At 37.9% G+C, this 21,378-nt stretch overlaps 2 protein-coding genes across 2 annotated transcripts; both read left to right on the forward strand.

Moving 5' to 3' along the window:
* Positions 1 to 11,285: 11,285 nt before the first annotated feature.
* LOC132129327 (CCN family member 2-like) lies at positions 11,286 to 15,027 on the forward strand. Its single transcript, XM_059540875.1, has 5 exons — positions 11,286 to 11,440; positions 12,126 to 12,342; positions 13,310 to 13,558; positions 14,212 to 14,432; positions 14,509 to 15,027. Exons 1-5 carry the CDS (start codon positions 11,369 to 11,371, stop codon positions 14,791 to 14,793), a joined length of 1,044 nt encoding a protein of 347 aa, XP_059396858.1. The 5' UTR covers positions 11,286 to 11,368; the 3' UTR covers positions 14,794 to 15,027.
* Positions 15,028 to 17,001: 1,974 nt separating this feature from the next.
* On the forward strand, positions 17,002 to 18,199 carry LOC132129329 (P2Y purinoceptor 1-like). Its single transcript, XM_059540878.1, has one exon. The coding sequence runs from the start codon at positions 17,056 to 17,058 to the stop codon at positions 18,043 to 18,045; it is 990 nt and encodes a 329-aa protein (XP_059396861.1). The 5' UTR covers positions 17,002 to 17,055; the 3' UTR covers positions 18,046 to 18,199.
* Positions 18,200 to 21,378: the final 3,179 nt, after the last annotated feature.

Genomic DNA, 21,378 nt, shown 5'->3' on the forward strand with positions numbered 1-21,378 from the left:
AACTTCGCTATAATAAAGACAAAGCCTTTTAAGGTAACAAAATATGAAAAAGTATGACGAATATTTAAGCCAAAGTGGGTGAAGATAAAAATCTTTGCTATTTTTTCTTTGTTTTTAAAAAATGAACAAATATAGAACAAATATACACATTACAAATACACGTAATAGCCTATACAAATAAAATAAAAGTGTTTACAGTTCCATTCCTCGATACGGATTGGACAGCAGCTGTGTTTTATTCATGATACAGCACATCTATGACCGCTTCACCAAACGGTTGTGGATCACTGATAATAATAAATAATAATAATAATAATAAACGCTTCTCAGGCGGAGGTATGTTGATGTGTGTGCAGCGCGTCTATATGGAAGCCTACAGTTTCCGAAGTGAGGATGGAAAACTGATGTAGCTAATTATTAGTTTTCTGTTTCAGGTATATTTCTGTATGTCCATCAGTTTACACTGTAATGACACTTGCAAATTCGAACTGTACCGCGAATCGGTTTTAAAACTAAAACACATCAAACAGACGTTAACAGAGCAGATGTATGTTTGTGAGAAAATATTATATAACGGTTGTGTAAAATAATAATAATAATGACACAGCAGATTATAAAGAGCTCCTATTCTCTGTTTTTGTTAGATAAGGCAGTTCGGAACATTCTCTTGCATTAGCTACTACTGCTGTTAGGAACTATTTGTTGCGGAAGGACCGCGTTTAACGAACTCAAAAAAGTAACATTTGTTAAAAAAAAAAGTAAAAAACAGTTGCTGGTCTGCTACAGTCTATGATCGGACCTCTAAGGTGCAGCCCCCACTTGATGACACAATTGACGTAAAATTGTTTTTTAAACTAGTTTCTTGAAAAGAACTATTCAGTCGATTCGCAGAAAATGATTCCAGAGCCCGTCTATTAGACATTCTCTGATGATTCCCACTTCCCATCGCCCTCTCGTGTGGATCAGCGCAATTTTATAGGCCTACTTCAAAACAGACAGACGTTTAGGATATTTTGGAGTCAGAACCGTGGTTTTATTTAAGAACTATTTTCGATGATTGTGATTTGTTGTTAAGGATGATTTATTTCCATACTTGGGCGTAAATTTTAGATATGTAAACTGCCTAGCTAAGGGTACTTGACCACTAGATGTCAGCAGAACGTCATAAGTGTATTCATTTCTGTGTTATGGGCCTTTCACACAGGACGCGGTATGCGCGTCGTTTGCCCTTCAGATACAACGCGATTTGCGCTACAGGCCCGGTTCTAGAACCAAATCACTGAGGGTGCTTCTGAATATAGTGAGGGTGCTGCTTACATAATCGTAGAAAAATAGCTCAGTCATCAGTCTGAAACATAGTATCTCAAAATTGGGGATGTTGTATACAACAATACTACTGTAATTGCTGTGAAGTTAAACAATATACGATCTGGCAGTAAATTATAGAATAGCATGTAGGCAAGCAGCAATCTTCACTTTGCAAAACATTAAAACATGCCGCAAATAGCTTACCTACACTGTGGTGCTACCCTTGCTGTAACCGGCTTCAACTTCAATTGATCACTCCAAGAATGGCCAAAAGTCACTGCCTTACACACGTCTCTCTCCATGACGGTGAGAGACACATTTTTACATAACAAGGCAGAAAATGTACCAAGAACATCCAACCTAACTTGAACATAAACACACGTAACTTTACTAACACAAACCCCAACCATATTGCTGTAATAACGCATAAATCAACTCCCAACAAACAATTACCCATAATGCACTAGCGCTGACTGCCGGGTCTGTACAATATGACAACCATGACAACACATCAACACCCAATCAGTCATTCATTGTTAGCGTTATGCATAAACATATTGATAAAGCACTGCTGCAGTAACGTTATTACACCAAGGTATTGCTGCTATATTCTTTATGACAACTCCAATAACAACGAAAAGCAGTTCAAAACAATTGACAGCAAAAGACCAAGAAGCTGCGCTAGCTTAACGTTACACAACACACATAACGTTACACAAAATACTTATTGAGCATGCTACTTGCTGTGATTTATCATGGGTGACATGCGGTGAAAGTGAAGTTGTAAGGCGGGGTAGAGCTTAGATTGGGCCCAACTAATCAAGCCTGACCCCATGGCTGGACTGGCCATTGGGCATACCGGGCATTTGCCCGGTGGGCCGACGTGCTTTTTGGGCCGATATATCTCATACTCTTACTTTTTTTTTTTTTTTTTTTTTTTTTTTTTTAAACGGCCCATAAAATTTGTACATCGGCGGCCCATTCGTTTTGTTTTGTTTTGCTTAATTGGCGGCGCTGGGTTTGTGCCGGTGTAATGCATTGGTCAAAGTCAGTGTTAGTTTTTTTTCTGACAGACCAGCCCATGAAACACGTAGATCAGCGGCCCATTGGCTCTTTTCTTGATTGACACTGGGCTGGCCCAGTCACAACTTTAAACGAGTGAGCGAGCGGCAGCAGTATCAGTGTGTATCTGTAAAAAAAGATGGAGAAGAAACGCAAGGAATGTGCAGATAAATAGCGTGAAAAAATAGAACCAGGCCCTTAAAGCAGACACTGTAAACTGTGTCAAAATATATGTTTTCTGACCTTCATCAGCTCCTGTGGCAGATGATCAGGAGATCAGGAGGATCAGGAGAGAGATGAGAAAGTGTAGAGCCTGCGGTAAGCATAACTACTTTCAAAACACTTAGGCCATGTCATGAGTGTAGATTATTTCCACATCTGCATAGTTGACGATTACCGCAATTCACTAGAAATTTAATAAGAGGCGTTTGTAAACCATGTTTTCCGCCAAAATAAAAGCTTGATGCAGTTTGCGTCAAAATAAAAGATCATGTGCTTATCTCTTTCAAGTATAGAAATTGGTACAACTAATTAAGAAAGTTTCCTTTATTTTTTTGTGCATTTGTTTTACAAAATATGGCTATTACTGTCATTGGATTAATATTATAACTGTATAGGTGTAATGTAAATAGACACTGTAACTAAAAGAAGTTTGAATTTTTCTTTGTTTAATTTGCACACTGAATATGGGTTGGAGCTTTTAATTTTGAATTCTCAAAGTGCACCAGATTAATGAATTTAACATTAAAATGCACAAAATTTTCTCCCCTAGGAGGACCGAGGACACACCACCATAGTTTTAACAAAAATCCTGTAAGAAACACTGGTATTGCTATGCCAGAGCCGCTCATAGCTTGTTTTAGGATTCACCGCTGTGGAGTATAGTTCAACTGTATTAATAAATATAAAATTTTGACTTATTTAATCTGTTAACTCTCACTCGTTCCTATACTCACTCATTACATGGCATTAGTGGTTTTAATGAATAGGAGTTGGTATGCATATAATATAATTAAGGGCATGCAAAGATGGGTGGTGTTTATGATCATATAGTGGGCCTGTCTGGGCAAAAATGCCCGGGCCGATTTTTTGTCCCAGTCCAGCCCTGCCCGACCCTACCCGAGCCTGAGCACGTTGTGTCCGAGCCCGGCCCGACACGTTCACTGTAATTATGAGCCCGAGCCCGATTTAAACCCGACCATTTTTAATATGTGGGCCGTTATAACTAGGGGCGTCGCCAGATTTTTTTATTTATTTTTTTACCGCAGGTGCTGGTGTGCTAGATCATTTAGATAGGGGGGAGCTGCGCAGTTATATATATATATATATATATATATATATATATATATATATATATATATATATATATATATATATATATATATATATGCGTGCCACATTTAATGCACGAGACAAAGCCAACACATATGTTGTCACTCCCCACGACTAGTTTAAAATGTTTCCATACCTCCGATTTTCCTCCAAACTTGCTCAAAGTTAATTCTCCTGTTTTATTTTTTTTTCTTTGCTTCTTCAAGCTCCATGTTGCACTTATTCTACTGAATAGTACAGCACCTTAGACTGTATAAAAACATGGACGTAGTGTCCGTGACGTCACCCGTAGTCTCCTGAAGTGTGTTTTTGAATCCTAAAGTGTGTAGGTGACGCGCTGCCGTCGCCACCTTGGCAGCGCGTCACCGCCGACTCTGCCGGACAATCAAAAATGGGCAAAAGGCGGGAGCTAGTTGCTGAAGCCACACCCACCTAACACGACGGCAGTGTCAGCAGCGGCAATCCACCTGTCACTCAAGTGGCTACGCCCTTAATTATGCAGAACTTTAAGTCTTAATATAATTTAAACGGATGAGTTATAAGAAAATTCACCCCCCTCACAGTTGTCATGAAGGGCAAAATTAGCTACTTAGACCAAAATCACTTTTTGAACCAGGCTGTAAACATGTTTTTTCCTGCTGTAAAGTTGGGCATTTTAACATGGGGAGTCTATGGGACTGACTCCCTTTTGCAGCCAGCCTCAAGCGGCCAGTCGATGAATTGCAGGCCTCACGAGAGAGAGCGGGAGGTGGGCGCTCGTACAGCACGCACAGCAGGTGTGATGCGTCACGCATGCGAGACCGCGAGTGGACGAGATGCTGCGCATGACACGTGACGTTCTTTATCAAGGGCCCGACCCGACCCGGCCCGAGGACGGTGGCGGGAAATATCGGCCCGGCCCGGCCCGAGGACGGTGGCGGGAAATATCGGCCCGGCCCGGCCCGCGGGTCGGGTCGGGTCGAACTCGGGCAGAGAATCTAAGCTCTAGGGCGGGATTCGCTGCTGTCATCGGCAGTGGCAGGTGGTGTTATTTCATCCGTGTCGTTTTGTTGTTGTTGCGATGTAGATGTTTGTGCGTTCTTGAGCCATTTTCTTATGTCCACGATGATTAAAAATGGACACTTATTTTTACGTTACCTAAAGCCCCGTCTCAGAAAGTCAGCTAACAAAATTTCTGAGCGGGAAGCACGCATGCAAGCAAAGTGGGCAATTAAAGAGACAGCTTCACCTTTTGCGTATCGCGATCACGAAAGGACAACTACAATGCATTAAACACGAAAGCATAACGAAATAATTTATTTAATATATATATATTTGTTTAATTTTATTAATTTATTTATTTTGTGTAGGCTATCCTATTATAGGCAAGAGCAAAAATCTCGTTTATGTGTGCTATTAATAATTTTTCATCTGAGGGTGTTTCACTTTTATTTGAGGGTGCTTAGCACCCTCAAGCACCCCCGTAGAACCGGGCCTGCTGCGCTATGGCGTAGGCGGAGTTTTAAAAACTTTTAGCGGGAGCTCTATCATAGTCTGTTGTTCCTTGAATGGAGATATGTCTCCATGACACAGCTTTCCTGACGATGTCCCTATACTACCTCAAACTTGTATCGTACAGCTCAGGAAATTCTGACACACACAGTACTAGCCGTTCATCCATTTTGATTTCCGTGCTTGTTTTGGATCCCCCGATTCTATTGGTCGCGCTGGTAATCGTCACAGAGCGCAGCGGCAAAAGTTAAACTATTTTGGACTTTGACCGCGGCGTGCACGCGAGCACGCAAATAATGCGCACCGCTGCGCTTGCGCTTTGGTCGACGCAGCAACAAAACGTCCTTGCGCGGCGCAAGTCATTGAGATGAATGGGGTTTATAGCGCAGCGCCGCGCATACCGCGTCCTGTGTGAAAGGCCCATTAGGTGGAGGTGGACGGAGAGTATACAACATGATCCTGGACTGGATCAACATCCTAGTTGATCCTGCAACAACATTCCAATCAACCAATCAGAATTGAGGGAAACATTTCAGAAAATATCTGTTTAGGCTTATGATGGGGGTTAGGTGCTTCTACAACCTTGTTATTTAACTATCATTTCACACTGATTTTAGAAATAAATTATGTGTAGGGTAAGGTTTTTGGATAGGGATTGGGTTAAGTCTATATTTTTGAACAATACTGTTGAAAAGATGTTGAAACAGGAACTTGGCAAAATCACACACACACACGCACACATATATATATATATATATATATATATATATATATATATATATATATATATATATAATATTATTATTATTATTATTATTTTACATTTATTTATTTTATTTTTTAACCAAAAACTGACACGTCTGGTATATCATGTTTAGCAAATTGCAATTGCATACAGTATGCACCTCTTTAATCAAACTAAGACTGTTTGTGTGTTAAATATTTGAATGCACAGAATTGTCTTGTTTTGTGTTTGTTCTTGAATAGAGCACATCATAAACCATGTACAAAATGACTCGCTAAATAAGAGACAGAGCAAATAGTAGGCAACATAACTTTTACAGCATGCCTAAAACATTACATTTTAACAAAGTTCTTTCTAAACCCTTGCTGTTAGAGCAGTTCCTAAACAACAACCCTTATTTAACTTGGCCTAATCCTGCAACTCTAACCCTGCGTGAAGCCACATGGACCTTATTCTGTTTCAGCAAAAACATCCCATTAAATGTATCATACATAAGTCTGCTGGAACACTGCTTAGGAGTGTGGTAGCACCACACTTTCTATAAACCCCTTTTATGCTATTAAGACATGAATAGAGATGTAAAGCTTTTGAGCAGATGTAAAAACATGAATTTTTCCATTTACCATTTATTTGCGTCTCTTTCCTGTCATTTGTGGCTCCTTACATGACACCCCTGTGTAACAGAATAAAGCACCACTGTTTATTGTTCAAGCATCTGTGGCGTCTTCTTAAGCCAACCATTTTCTATCACTCTAAACTGTCATCAGATATGACAGATATGCTGACCGAATATAGTTTACACATGTTGTTCGATCAAGACACTGTTAGATTATGTTAGAATGTTAGAGATTGTAGAGATCTTGTCCTAGCTAAAGAGCAGAATATCTGTTAAAAATATTGACTCTGCTGACCACATGTTAGGAAGAAGTAACCGCAGTGAATCTATCCTTTGTCCTGTATTTATTTGTTCTTGCTCATTTAAAGGCATGAACTTCAGTACTTTTTTTTAAAATTCAGCTTCCAGTAACCTGGCCAATGGAGTGATCCTGATCTGGTATTGTTTCATAATATTATATCATTCAAATTTTGATAAGGTAACACCAAAATTTCCAAATAATGACTTGTTCATTTACACAAGCTGTGATGGTAAGATGAAAATCTTGTGCTGAATGCAGCGTGAAATTGACTTATATTCAAGGAACGGGATGTTTTGTGTTTTGTGAATGATGGTATATTAAAAATAAAGGTTCCAATTTTTTTTTTTTGGGGTGATGCCTTAGAAAAAAACATTTTGGGAGCTCCAAACAACCTTTCTATGATCAGTGCTTAAAAGAACACTTTTTTTTATTATTTTTTAAGTGTGCCGCACATGATTTCTACCGAGGGAGGTCCCACCAGCACTCGGAATGTGATTTCAGTGCACATCACTGTTCTGCAGAATGCCTCACCTCTCATGCTGTAAATTTCAATATGACTTCTGAAGTTTACATTGAAAGATTTCACAGATTCAGTTGAATTATTTTTAATATTCCCTTCCAGGTGGTTACTGGGCTCTTCCCATAAAGCTGTTACTGCATGTGGTTGTGTGTGTTGTCTGCCATCTTTCCTGTGACTGTCAGATTTGCTTTCTCTCAAACATCATTACTTGACCCTTGCTTTTCAGAAATCATAGGCTTTCCTGTTTCGACTTGTGCAGTTTCACATCTAGTTAGAATGCTTGGAACTTAGGTATCATTTCCTCCCCTCAAAAACAGTTAGTCAGATTCAGGTTCTTCTTTTTAGAGGCTGATTCATCTACAGTACATTGCTGCGCATCTGGGCTGCAGCTGCGATTAATGTGTAAGAAGTCGGCTTAAATAACGGTTAAGAAAAAAAGCAACCTGGAAACTTTATTTTTTTACTTTGCATGCTACAATTTTGATGGTGAACAAACAAAGCACTGATAACATCAATCAATAGAATATAAAAATGATAAGTCGGTCTGTCCTGACAAATTAATAATTTGTTACTCGGCTCTCAAGAATCATTTGTTCTGATTGTTCAATCTTGCCAATCAGTGATTTTAGTGGTAGTGTTAATACAAATAAATTTATACATTAATTTCCTCTAATATAAATATTTCATATATTTATTTATTTTGTGAAAAGCCCCCTAAATATCAGCTCTGCCTCTGTGATTTTTAGCATTGTCTGTCTGGCTGTACATTATTCCTATTATTCAGATGTTTTTAAATGTTTTGGTCTCAGTGTCAGGTTAGATTTAAGATTCATATGAAAGGAAATTTAATATCGTCATGGGATACAAAGGAAAAAAAAAGGTTTTCAGTTTTCAAATTATTAGCTATGACTCCAACTGCTTAACTATGACACATTGCAGTTGGGGCCAAAGTCTTCAAACCTCAAAGGCAAACCAAAGACTTTTTAACATTAAGTATTGTTAGAATTAATGTGAGAATTATGTTTGGTTTGTCTGGTCAAGCATGTTGATTCATCAAGTATTTTTTATTGCAGCGTGTGCAGAAACTAAGGAGCTAACAGAGAGAAAATCCACGTGTGCACTGAATATCACGTGCATTGCATGGGAATCAATGTGAAATAAGTAGTAAATACAAAGACAACCTATTTCCAATACCAAAAGCATAATGAGGTCCACAGAATATTTCTAGAATGAAACCAATTACACCACACTGAAAGAGGTTACCTGTTAGGGCTGTTGTACATAGATTCTAGAATTTCACTGCACTGTCATTTAGTATTTAGGGGTTTACTCTGCTGTACCACAGCAGGTGTTAAATGAAAGCACTCCTGCCCACAGCTTAGTGTATAAATATGAGGCTGCCTTTCCAATATCCTGTATTCCTGGTAACTCAAGTAAGTTCCTGGGCACTCAGCAAGTGAATTTCAATGCGTGTACTTCATTTTAAGTGAAAACTTTTCCATGAGACATTATTGGACTAGTTTTTAACCACAACTGGCTGTATTTTAGACATGAAAGAGGGAGTCTTTGTCCCACATCTGCTTTCCTTGCTCAGTTAATTTCTAAATATTTAAACAATATTTTTGTGGATCATCCTTCCAGAACAAATTTACACATTCCTGACACCCTAAAACATGTTTCCACTGGACTTTGAATGTTTATTTAATACCATTTATAGGATAATAATATTTAGATTACTCTATCCCTCCACTGTTAAACTGAATCAAAATCATTCAAGAATAAGACAATATTTTTCATTCAGAATACTATACTGTTTTTTGCATGAAGAGATGTGTGCCCTGTACCCTTCACGGTGATATTGTACATTCCAATCATTTGTGATTTTTGGAAGGGATGTCAAAATAAATATAAGAGTGGCTGGACAGAATTTTTAGACAGAACTAATATCCACTTGACTTTTGCTGTATCTGGCAGGCCACATGTGTTCCAGCTGAATTATCAAGAGCTGTGGTATTTGTAAAAGTGAATTTCCCGTCTAGGTCTATATTTAAACCGGCATTCCCAGTGGGTCATCCTGCATTTCATTAGGATTGTTTTGTCTGAGCACTTCACATGAAAAAATATATAACGCCTTTTTGAGAAGCTAAAAATTCTTTTTCAGTGCCACCCTGTCACGCTGTCTGGTCTCTGTTTCCCTGAGTCTCCACTAGTGGTCTCACTTCCCCATAGGCACCTCACCGTAAGCACTACAATTCCCACAAAGCCTTGTTCCTTCATCACAGTAATTGCACTCCTGTTAATTGCACTCAGGTGTCTTCACTTGATAGTCATTACCCTGCCTATATTAACCGGCCTTTTCTGTATGTCTTCATGGAGTCCTTTCATTCCGTCACCCAGTTTCCTCGCCTTCCGAGTGTCCTGTTCCCTTTCCTGTTCCTTCCCTGTTTGTTTATTTTTGAATGGATTTATGGTTTTGATCCCTGCTTGTTGGATGCTGATTTGGATTACCCATTAAAACCCACACTGCAATTGGATCTCTCATCTCCTGTGTTTCCCTGGGTCTCCGGTCGTAACACACCCACAGTTTAAATGGAAGCACATTCTCTATTTTAAATGCTATTACAATTCAAAGAACAATTAGTTCCAGTCCTCGAACTTGGTGACTGAGCAAGCTTTCAAAAAATCACTTCCCAGACAGACTGTCAGTGTCTATTAGTAATGGGGATTTTCAATGACACTTTCTACACTGAATTTTTTTTTCATTCATCCAATTAAAATAATGTAGGGTAATGATTCACATCTATTTTTTTTTTACTTGAGTCAATGAAAAAAAAAAAACTTGCCCTTAGGGCTACTGTATATTACTAGTTACTACTGTATATAAAAAAACGTATTCAAAAAGAATAGTGTTATACAACTGGTTGCGATAATCACACAAAGATGAAGGTACAAAGAAACAGTCAAGGGAAGCTTTCAGTTTGATGGGCTGGGCTCTGGGTCAGGTTGTGGCATGAATTGGGGGCAGACACGCTCCAGACACTTGATGACAGCATCCCTCCAGTCCTTGAGTGACTAGAAGGTCTATTTGGTGTTGGTAATTAGCCCTGATCCAATACAAAGATTTTAGCATCTCATCGTCGTATGGGGAACGAACAGCAAGATGGCAGAACTGCAGTGTGTAATCCTTGAAATCATGGCTAATCTGAAAGTAAAGCAACTCAACTGATACTGGTGTGTCACATGAGTCATGAAAATGTCAGCATGACAAATATGTACAGACAACACACTTTCATACTATTTTTAATGGTCACAAAGTAATTATTAAGTACCTTCACAGAGAACATGCGATTTCAGGCTTGGTCTTTATTAGAGAGTCATTGATTTTGTTTACTCATCCGATTCATTCAGACTACTCATACATTCATGAGCACCATGACTGTGTGTTTCTTGAATATTCTATTTCTATTTTGTTAAATTCTATTTTTACTTCATGTGGAATTATTGGTGGATAAAAATACACAAAGTTAGTGGCAATTGTGTCTAATATGTAAGTTATGCAATATAAACTGTTTTCCTGAATTAACGTGCAATGTTTTACTCCCAACCATGCCTATCAGTCTGTTTTTTTATTTAAACATATTTGATGTAGCTTTTCAATAAACAACAGCTATTAGACTTTCAATGAAAACAGAAAACTTGGATGTGGTCAAGAGCAAACCACAATATGCTGTCTTCTCTTCCAAAAGTCAATGTTTCACCTCTGCACACCAGAGCAGACGAGCAGAGGGAGAAAATAATTCCTGGTTGTGGAAATGGGCAATGGAGATGTGGAATTTGAAACATTTCTGATCCAGGTCCAGCCACTGTTTACCCTGCAGTCAGGCTATGACATCAGAGCAAGGACTTTATAAAAGTGCATGTGCACAGAGCCAGGCAGTGAGAAAACAGTAACACAAGTAGAAAATCTCATTGTCGTGGAACATATAGCAGAAAATGATGGACAAGCTACAGAGAGAAAGAAACAGTCTGATGGCATGGGCACTGCTGTTTTACCTAGGCTCACAGGTGAGAATCTATTTGCATGTATGCATTTTGCCAGTGAAAATATTTCTGATGTGTGTGTTGAGCTTTTTTTTGTGTGCAACAGATGTGAGATTAGATCTGGTTACAGTTTTGTAAACTGTTATGCTCAGAGTCTAGAGGAAGAGGATACTGTAATGTTTCTTTATCAGGGACTTTTTGAGGGACATTTTGCCTCAGAGAGTTCATAATAAACAGGGTTTTCCAGTACAGACTGAATGAAATTGGAAATTAAAGCTTAATTAAAGTGTCAATGCTCTGTACAAATGAATGATTTTCATCTTAAGCTTGTTGGCTCTAACACTAGATTATAATTGAAAGCATGTTTTATGTATTCAAAGCCTGGAAATACTTACCGTCAGTGATTCGCATGAGAGATTTTTTTTCTTTCCCTTTTGCTTCTACTCATGCTATCAATTTTTTTAACAAAGCTGCATATTTTAAAAACCAGCAGTGATATTATTAGAAGCATTCATGAAAAATAAAGCATTAATGGAAACTTGAAAGAAATACAATGTATATTACAGTAATGCTTGATTATTGAAACTGCATTCAAGCATTGGGCACATGGTATTATTGAGCAGATGTACAGATTTTGTATAGATTTTACCCATACTCTGATGCTCTGTTGCAGTCATTACATAACAAGTCTTCCTGTATCCTGTCTTAGGTGTGCTGTCAGCAGTGTGGCAGCCCTTGTCAGTGCCAAATCTCTCTACCAGACTGCCAGGAAGGCATTCCTCTCATTTTCGATGGGTGCCAGTGCTGTCAGGTGTGTGCGCGGCAGCAGGGTGAGGCCTGCAGTGAGCTGTTTCCATGTGACATTCAGCACGGCCTGCAATGTGACTATAGCGCCAGCTTCCCTGGAGACCCAGGAGAGTGTGTCAGTGAGTTTCCACCACCTAATACACAGCATTAACATTATGGTTACAACCATAAGCTCCACCCATAGCTCTTGACTGACATGGCTCACATGGCAAGTTCAGTTACTATCATAATTTTGGGATGGCACATATAATTTGTCATTTGTAATGTTGGTTTGAGCATTTGATTTATCTTTTGAGATGTCCTTTGAGTATTTCATCATTTGAGTATTAAATAATAGTTTTAATTATGCCAGGGTTGTACTGAATTTATGATTAAATGAAATATCCAACCCAAATTGTATATACAATAACATATGATATTAGTTATATTTGTTTTTACAGTTTATGCTACACTACTTTAGTTATTTGAGAATTTGATTTATTGGGTTTGATTTACCAGGGTTGTACTGGAATTATAATATAAATATATTTTATTTTCATTATAAATTTTCAAAATAACTACTCAAATTATAAATCAAATTCTAAAAAATAAATACAAATAAATAGTAGTTCATCAAACACAAATTCTAAATATAATTATATAAAATATTAATTATATATTTTTATAGTTTATGAATACATACAATTGTATTTGCGTTTTAATTTAGCATGCAGCTATTTTGAGAATTTGATTTATTATGCTATCATTTGAGAATTTTATTAATAATTTTTTTTTTTTACTTTAATAAAACCTTTTAAATAAATAAGTGATAGAATTATGGCAGGATAAAAGTAATGACAACCTAAAATTTTAACCTGACATTCATTTAAATTAATAAAATTAATTAATTCAACTCGTGTTTAAGACAATATTTTTTACAGTGAGGGAACATGAAATACAAAGCCAGTAAGGCCTGTCTAGGAAGCAGAACTTACAGCTTCTGTGCTAAACCTTTCACAATAAACCTTTATGAGAAGACCAGAACATTTAGACCTTCTGTATTGCATATAGTGTCATCAGTGTAATCTTTTGAACCTTTGTTTTTAGGTCAGAAGGACCTGGGCTGTGAACATAATGGAGTCTCTTACCAGGAAGGCCAGGTATTTCAGCCCTCCTGTGCTCTTCAGTGTCGTTGTTCAGGTGGAGGGGTGACCTGTGTGCCCCGGTGCAGTGAAGATGTTCTCTTGCCCACCCCAGACTGCCCTCATCCTCGAAGGGTTCAACAACCAGGAAAATGCTGTAAAGAGTGGGTGTGTGAAAATATGGACAACACAGTGCTTCAGGACGCTCATATAGGTACTTTTATTAACAGTTTGTGTCCAGCAAACAAATCAAGACATAAAACATACACAAAGGCTGTTGTTGATGTAATAGTAGGCCTACTCCATGAGCTGAAATGAAAACCGTCTGTCTTCCTTGGAGATTTTGCATAAATCTTTTTACATGTTTCTTATTCGAATCTCTGAGAACTCTGAATTACATTCCCGTCTGTGGGATTTTGACCATTTAATTGAAAATGTCTTGCCAAGATGGAACCCAAAAGCACAAATTTTAGCTTCTACCCGAAGGCAACTTTCCATGATTCATAACAAGACTCATGTCTGTTTAGTTCAACAATTAAACTCCAAAAAGCCAGACAGAGCATGGAAGGTGTTCAAAAGCACTGCCACCCAAGTTAAATCAGCTGGAATGGTACATTTTGTTCAGAATGTGTTTACAGTGAGGACGTTAACAGATCTATGTGCACAAAACACTGCCAATAAATGGCTGATTATCATCTCATAGGGGATAGAAGTATTTGGTATTGCTTCTTTGGGATTCTCATAACAATTATTGTCAGATGGTAAGAGCTGGTTACAAAATAATACAGCTCGATAAAGTTTATTGAGATTAGAATTAATATTTAAGTTCAACATGAAATAACAAGAGATTTGTTTTTGGGATGGCAGCTTCAGGGAGTGACCAGACATTGCCTGCAGACTCTGCATACCAAACCAGACCTGGTTCAAACTGCATAGACCAGAGCTCAGAGTGGAGTGCTTGCTCACACACCTGCGGGCCTGGAATATCTACACGGGTTTCCAATCAAAACCTGGCCTGTCGCCTGGAGATGCAGATGCGCTTGTGTATGATCCGACCCTGTCAGCCTGTTCTCCAAAGAAACCCACAGGTATGTCTCCTATCTACCATAGGATGCTTCAGTTTTGACCATTCAAAACATTCTCTAACCAACTTCTATATTTCAGTGGCCCAGGAGGAAATGTCAACCCACCCACAGGTCAGTGACCCCGGTGCGGCTTTTCCACCAGGGCTGCTATAGTACACAGTTCTACAGGCCCCGTTATTGTGGCAAATGTAAAGACAAGCGTTGTTGCACTCCTTACCACACTGGCACAGCCCTGGTCACTTTCCGCTGCCCTGGAGGAAGACTGCTTAATCATGCTGTCATGACCATCAACTCCTGCATCTGCCATTACAACTGCCCTTATTCATCTGGAGGGGCATATAGAGGGACTCCCTTCTTGGGTTAGACACTCACTCTTTTATAGGCTGACTTTGGGTCTAGTAGATTCATATTGGACGCTCTGGGTTTTACATGTCTTTTTGCGTGTTAGTTACACGGACCCAACTCAAGATTTGAAGTTTCATTTTACTGACTGACAAAAACCCTGTTCGACTTAAAGCACTGAGGAGCACATAAGCCATTTGAGATGTGACTGTTTTTTTTTTCCAGGACAACGTCTTAAGATGACATGTGGTGTAATTCAAATAGGTTAGCTCACAATAGATGAAAAATTATGTAAATGAGAGAAACAGGATTTAAGCAAAGAAACTTTAGTCTTAGATTTGAAATTTACCGGAAATCACATTGCACATAGAAGAAGCAATGTTTAGATGCTATGCGAAATTTAGACAATTTTTTTGTTTTCAGTTAAATGGAGACAGGGTTAGCTGCAGGTCGAAGCAATGTGAGTTGCAAAAGGTGGCATGCTGAAAGTTGAATTCTACATCAGAAACTAATCCCTCTAACTACCAATAACTCTAAACAATTAGAAAACCTTATATCCACACCTTACCTTTCAGCATGCCCTTATCTTTGGCCACACCCACTGCTCCAGCCTGCAGTTATCCCTACTTAGTTAATTGTGGCCTCTTCACTTGTATTTACTGCAGGCTTTTATTTGAAGACTGACACTAGCCATACTTTAGTGTTTACTAATTTCTTGCAAAAGGATTGACTGTATATATATGTAAATACTTGTTTATGTCTGTATGTTTCTTTCATTAATACTAGAACCTTTAATATTTGTTCATTTAGCGTATTTTAAGTTTCAATGCACTGTCAATTGTCACCTCACACCTTGCAGTCAAAAGTTAACAGCATTTTCAGACCTTAAGCAAACTATTTTTTTTTAAATCTCATCATAAATTCTCAGTAATAAATGTTTTGTGCTGTGTGCCTGTCTCCTTTTATTGGGGTCTAGTAGCTCTATACTGAATTCCCACCACGAGTCTCTCACTCTACAGTTTAGTTTCAGTAGTCATGTCAAAGCAGAAACTAATTCAGCATACTATCATCTAAATAACATTGCAAGAATAAGATGTTTTGTTTCCAGCCAAGACTTGGAGAAACTTGTTCATGCCTTTATCACAAGCAGGGTGGACTATTGTAATAGTCTCCTCACCGGCCTTCCCAAAAAGACCCTTAGACAGCTGCAGCTCATCCAGAACACTGCTGCCAGGATTCTTACTAGAACAAGAAGATCTGAGCATATCACACCAGTCCTCAGGTCCTTACACTGGCTTCCAGTTACATTTGGGATTGATTTTAAAGTACGTTTACTCATTTATAAATCACTCAATGGCCTAGGACCTAAATACATAGCAGACATATTCACTGTATATAGAGACCACTCAGGTCATTAGGATTGAGTTAGTTAGAAATACCAAGGGTTCACACAAAACAAGGGGATTCCACATTTAGTTATGCCTACCGCAGTTGGAATCAGCTTCCAGAAGAGATTAGGTATGCTAAAACAATTTAAATCCAGATTCAAAACTCATCTGTTTAGTTGTGCATTTATTGAATGAGCACTGTGCAATGTCCGAACTAATTACACTATAATTTATGTATAATCATTATCTATTCTTAACTGTTTTAAACTAATTTTAAAACTCTTAAATCATTTTTGAAGTATTTTAATTCCTTGTTTCATTGTTGTGATTTCTGTTCTTATTCTTTTCTTTTCTTTTATGCAATGCACTTTGAATTACCATTATGTATGAAATGTGCTGATTCAGAAGTGTAACGCTGCCCTCTCTTGTTTTTACGAGGAAAGGCCAGCAAGAATTAGATGCTCTAGTTTGCTCTCGGTAGAATTTGTTCCATTTTGTAAGGTATTACTGTATGTACAATAATGGAAAATACAACAGAAATAAAGAGGATATTCAGTGGAATGATAATAAGTGAGATATTTTTTAATTACATGGACCCCGGGTATAGCTAAATAACCATATGTAGGCCTAGGCTAATTACGATATATAATTATATAATAACTTTATCATTAAATTATTATAATTAGTAATTATTATTATTATATATAATTCATAAAATCTGTTTTTACAAATTAGTTCAAGCTCAAAGTTCAGAGTTTAAAAGTTTTTTTAACGCACATGTGCCTTTCTCAGTCAAGAAGAGATCTCAACGTGCTCACACTTCCTGTAACATATTCATGTGCGAGAATTTCAAGCATCTCCATCCTCTAGCAAGAAAGTCTCGTTTTTAATGAACGATGGAGTCCAATTCAACCTGCAAATCAGTCGATTTTGGTTTTACTCACAAATTTTTGCCCTCGGTCTACGTGACTGTTTTCATTCTAGGAGTAATTGGCAACTGTTTGGGGCTGAAATCTATGTATGATAACTGGAGGAAAATTGGTAATGTAAATATCTTTGTGCTCAACCTTTGCCTGGCGGACATTTTATATATTTTAACCTTGCCCTTTTTGGTGGTTTACTACGCTTCCGACAGCTACTGGAAATTTGGAGATGTTTTCTGCAAGACTTTAAGATTGTGTTTCTGCATCAACCTGTACGGCAGCATTGGTTTCCTCACATGCATCAGTGTTTACAGGTATCTCGGCATCGTGCACACTTTGAGAGTTAAAGGCAGAATTACAGCGAGACTCTCCATGCTGATTGTTACGCTGGTTTGGTTTTTAGTTTTTATTCAGTCTCTCCCGGATATGTTCTTTGACAAAACCGTCAAAAACGAAACATCATGTTTTGACACAACTTCGGACAAATACATCAGGGAATACCTGAAGTACAGCATCGGAAGGACGGTTCTTGGATTTGGGATCCCGTTATTAATAATGTTATGCTGTTATGGGCATGTGGCGTTTATTCTGATGACAAAGAAAGACATCGATGTCATCTTGAAGCTGAGGTGTATCAGGCTGGTTGTCATCCTGACCCTGCTCTTCTCTGTTTGTTTCATCCCTTACCACATTTTTAGAAATCTAAACCTGGTAACTCGTATCTCCAAACTGGACGGCGCGTGTCAGAAATGGTATCCCTATGTGTACATCGCAAACCAAGTTGGTAATGGATTGGCATGCATGAATAGTGCGATCAACCCACTGATTTACCTCTTTAACAGTGATGATTTGCTGATGAAGTGCTTTATAAAGTGCGGACGAGCCCGCCAGTCTGCTGCCGTCTCTTTTGACGAGGACTCTCCCTTACGGAAGCAAACTCCCTACAGCATGGTCAAGCAATAGAGATGAATGGAGTTTCTTTGTTGTGTTTTGCCTTCTCCTCCCCCCGAGAACAAATCTGTTCATCGATATTATGTGGCCTACACTGAATGAAACGATTCTTATCTCGTTCATCTTGATGCAATGTGGTTATTTGGGGCCGCGCTCTTGTCACAGGATGTGCTCGCATGTTTCACTTTATTCTGAGGAACTGATTTTGTTTGTAATTTTGGTTCCACTTTAAAAGAAAGGTCATTTAATGTGGTGTCTTGCAATGCTTTGTTTTACACATTGAATGATTGAAAATGCATTTTTGCTTTTATGTTCGCGCACGCTCTTTATAAGGGTTTCTTGTATACAAACAATACCGGATGCGCGCGCATCTAGGAGGCAGAAAACCGCTATCTGTTATGCCGAGTTCAGTAAAAGAATATTGTAATTAACGTAGATTTCGCATTCTTTGTAATTTCTTGTTGACTCAATAATAAATTGCAATTTCAGAGTTGGATCTGTTTGTTTGTGTTTCATATTAATATATTATTAATATAACATTATGTAAAACGTCCAACTGTTTACGAATCAAAATCCGGACATACTGTGGCACGTTGAACATCTGACACCCAGCACTGGCTCGGTTGGTACAATTGACAACACAACAACTCCGTGGCATTTTGACTAGCGACAACACCACCACCTAAATCATTTACTCCGGTACGAAGAGCGCGGGTCTTTTGCCTCTTGGTTGCTTGCGCAAGCAGTGATGACGTCGCCGAGAAATCCATGTATGTATAGCCTAAATTCAGAAGAACTTCAAAAGTGATTTTTGTAATGTACATTCACCAATCACAATAATGCTCTAGGTTTCTAAGGAACATGTTGCTACTGAACGTAGGCTAGTGCAGATGAACAGTGTTATAATATCCAACTTAAGATATGACACACAGCAAACAATCTTATATGACTGCCATGTGGTAAAGTAAAAGCAAAACTGAAAGATCTGAAATGTCCTCAATGCTGATAAGTTAGATAGATTAGATAGATAGATAGATAGATTGATAGATAGACTTGCATCCAAACACTTGAACAAAACTATGCAAGGTAAATATATATTAAATCTAAAAATATTGGTTCTCATCAACAAAATATATAAATATTAGCTTATATACAATTTTAAAGAACATTTACCTTTGTATGATTAACAATTTTGGTATTGTGTTGTCATCATGTCCTACATTAAAACTGCACTCTGAAAAAAAAGCAATTCTTTATTATGCCAATTATTTTAACACAGATTGTAAATATAGGTTATGTTTTGTAGGGTGAATACTGGTAAAGTGGGACACTTTCTGATAATTTATATTTTGCATACTTTTTTATTATGATCGAAATGTCTTAGCCGCTCATATGATACTATTCTAAATAGCTTAGGAGCTCTACTATACTATAGACAATAAAAAAGAAAGAAACATTAAATACAGGATGGATGACTCTTCCTCAAACACACAATGCCCCCAAACCACATTTTTCAAGGCGCTATCAAACTGGGACACCTTTATTGGCAAACTGGGACACTTAAAACACATTCAGTTGTTATTCAAGTGTAGGCCTTATAAATTAAATACACAATAACAATATAAACAACAATATAAACAACAACAATAATATAAACATCACTTTTTTTAAGAAGGGGTGCAGGTACAGCAGATTCAACCCACCCCCTCCCTCGCCTGCCCACAAAATTTCATATTGGGTTAAATTTATTTCATTTTCAAATTTAATTTAAAAAAAAGTAACCTTCATTAACATCTCTTCTTGTAGGAATTAATTGATTGCACACAGGCTTAATTTCATTTCTGTCTAGTCTGTCGGTCTCCGTGTCCTCTTTGCTTCGCGATTTTTCTGTGCGTGAGAAAATGGATGTGTGGCGTGACAGCGTGTGAAAAGTGTTAATTGCGTGAGTCTCACAGTGAATGCGTGAGAGTTGGCGTAGTTTAAGTCAGTCTTTGTTGAAATATCTAGCTAACTAACTAAATGTATGAGGGACATATAAAAAGGGAACTCAATTCCTCCATTAGAATGACTTGAATGGCTGTCCCAGTTTGCCAGTAATACACTGTCCCAATTTAACAATATGCTATTGGCAAACTGGGACAGTGTCAAAATCGCATAAAAAACCCCAAGAAGATTAATATGAATGTGATTTTTAAAAATTCTGATTCACCATTACATCCTATAACAAATTATATAACAATTACAAATGATCCATGGGTTGTTTTATTTTTATAACCTTAACATTATTTACCTCAGAATGCTATGTCATTTTACTTACCATCACAGTTCACTGCAAGGTTGTTAAATATGATGTGCCACATCCCGGAAGTGATGTCATAGCCACAGAATTTTTTTTATCACATACTTGCTATTGATGAGCTCAGTATTGATTTTTAGTAAAAAAAAATCATATCCACGTATCCACGTATCCATGTAAAATGGGGTGGTGTTGGCGCAGTGGATAAGACACATGCCTTTGGTGTGAGAGAACCTGGGTTCAAATCCACTGTGAGACACCAATGTGTCCCTGAGCAAGACACTTAACCCCTAGTTGCTCCAGAGGCGTGCGACCTCTGATATATATAGCAATTGTAAGTTGCTTTGGATAAATGCGTCAGCTAAATGAATAAATGTAAAGATATAAATTATTAAGCTTAACTGTCCCACTTTACCCATTGTCCTACTTTACCAGTATTCACCCTATATTTTTTGTTTATATTCTTTAAAAAAAAAATATGGGTCATTGATAATCTAAGATCAAGTTTATTGTCAAAGCAATAAATACTGAGGAAATGCTTATTGCTGTCACTGTTGTTTACTTATGGAGAAACAATTATAACAGTCCTCAGTGATGTTCATGAATGTCAATTACATCTTGCTTCAGAGGGTTGGACTGGTGCATCAATTAAAAATATTTAAGCAGATACTATTGTCATGCTGTTATGGCAGTGATATATTATGCATCCCTAGTCCTACTGGCTCCCTCTGGATTTTATAACCATTAATAACTTATCGTTCTTATTAAAATAACTCCACATCAAACCTAACAGTATCTAATATTGACAAACTTAAACATGAAATTGGCATAGACTAGTGGTTGATACTGCATGAAACCTAAATACCTATGGTTATATAAAGTGGTAAATGGTCTGTGGAAAGCATAAAGGTTAAAAGTCAGAAACATAACCTTTGCTGTTGTGAGTAGCCTGTGCTTGCCGAGCATGTCAACTCTTGGTCTGGCAGACATTAAAGGACAGGGCTAGGCGGCACAGATCATATGTCTACGTGTCATCAGGGTGGGGGATG

This window comes from Carassius carassius, chromosome 46 (assembly GCF_963082965.1).
Source record: "Carassius carassius chromosome 46, fCarCar2.1, whole genome shotgun sequence".
NCBI classification, from domain to species: Eukaryota; Metazoa; Chordata; class Actinopteri; order Cypriniformes; family Cyprinidae; genus Carassius; species Carassius carassius.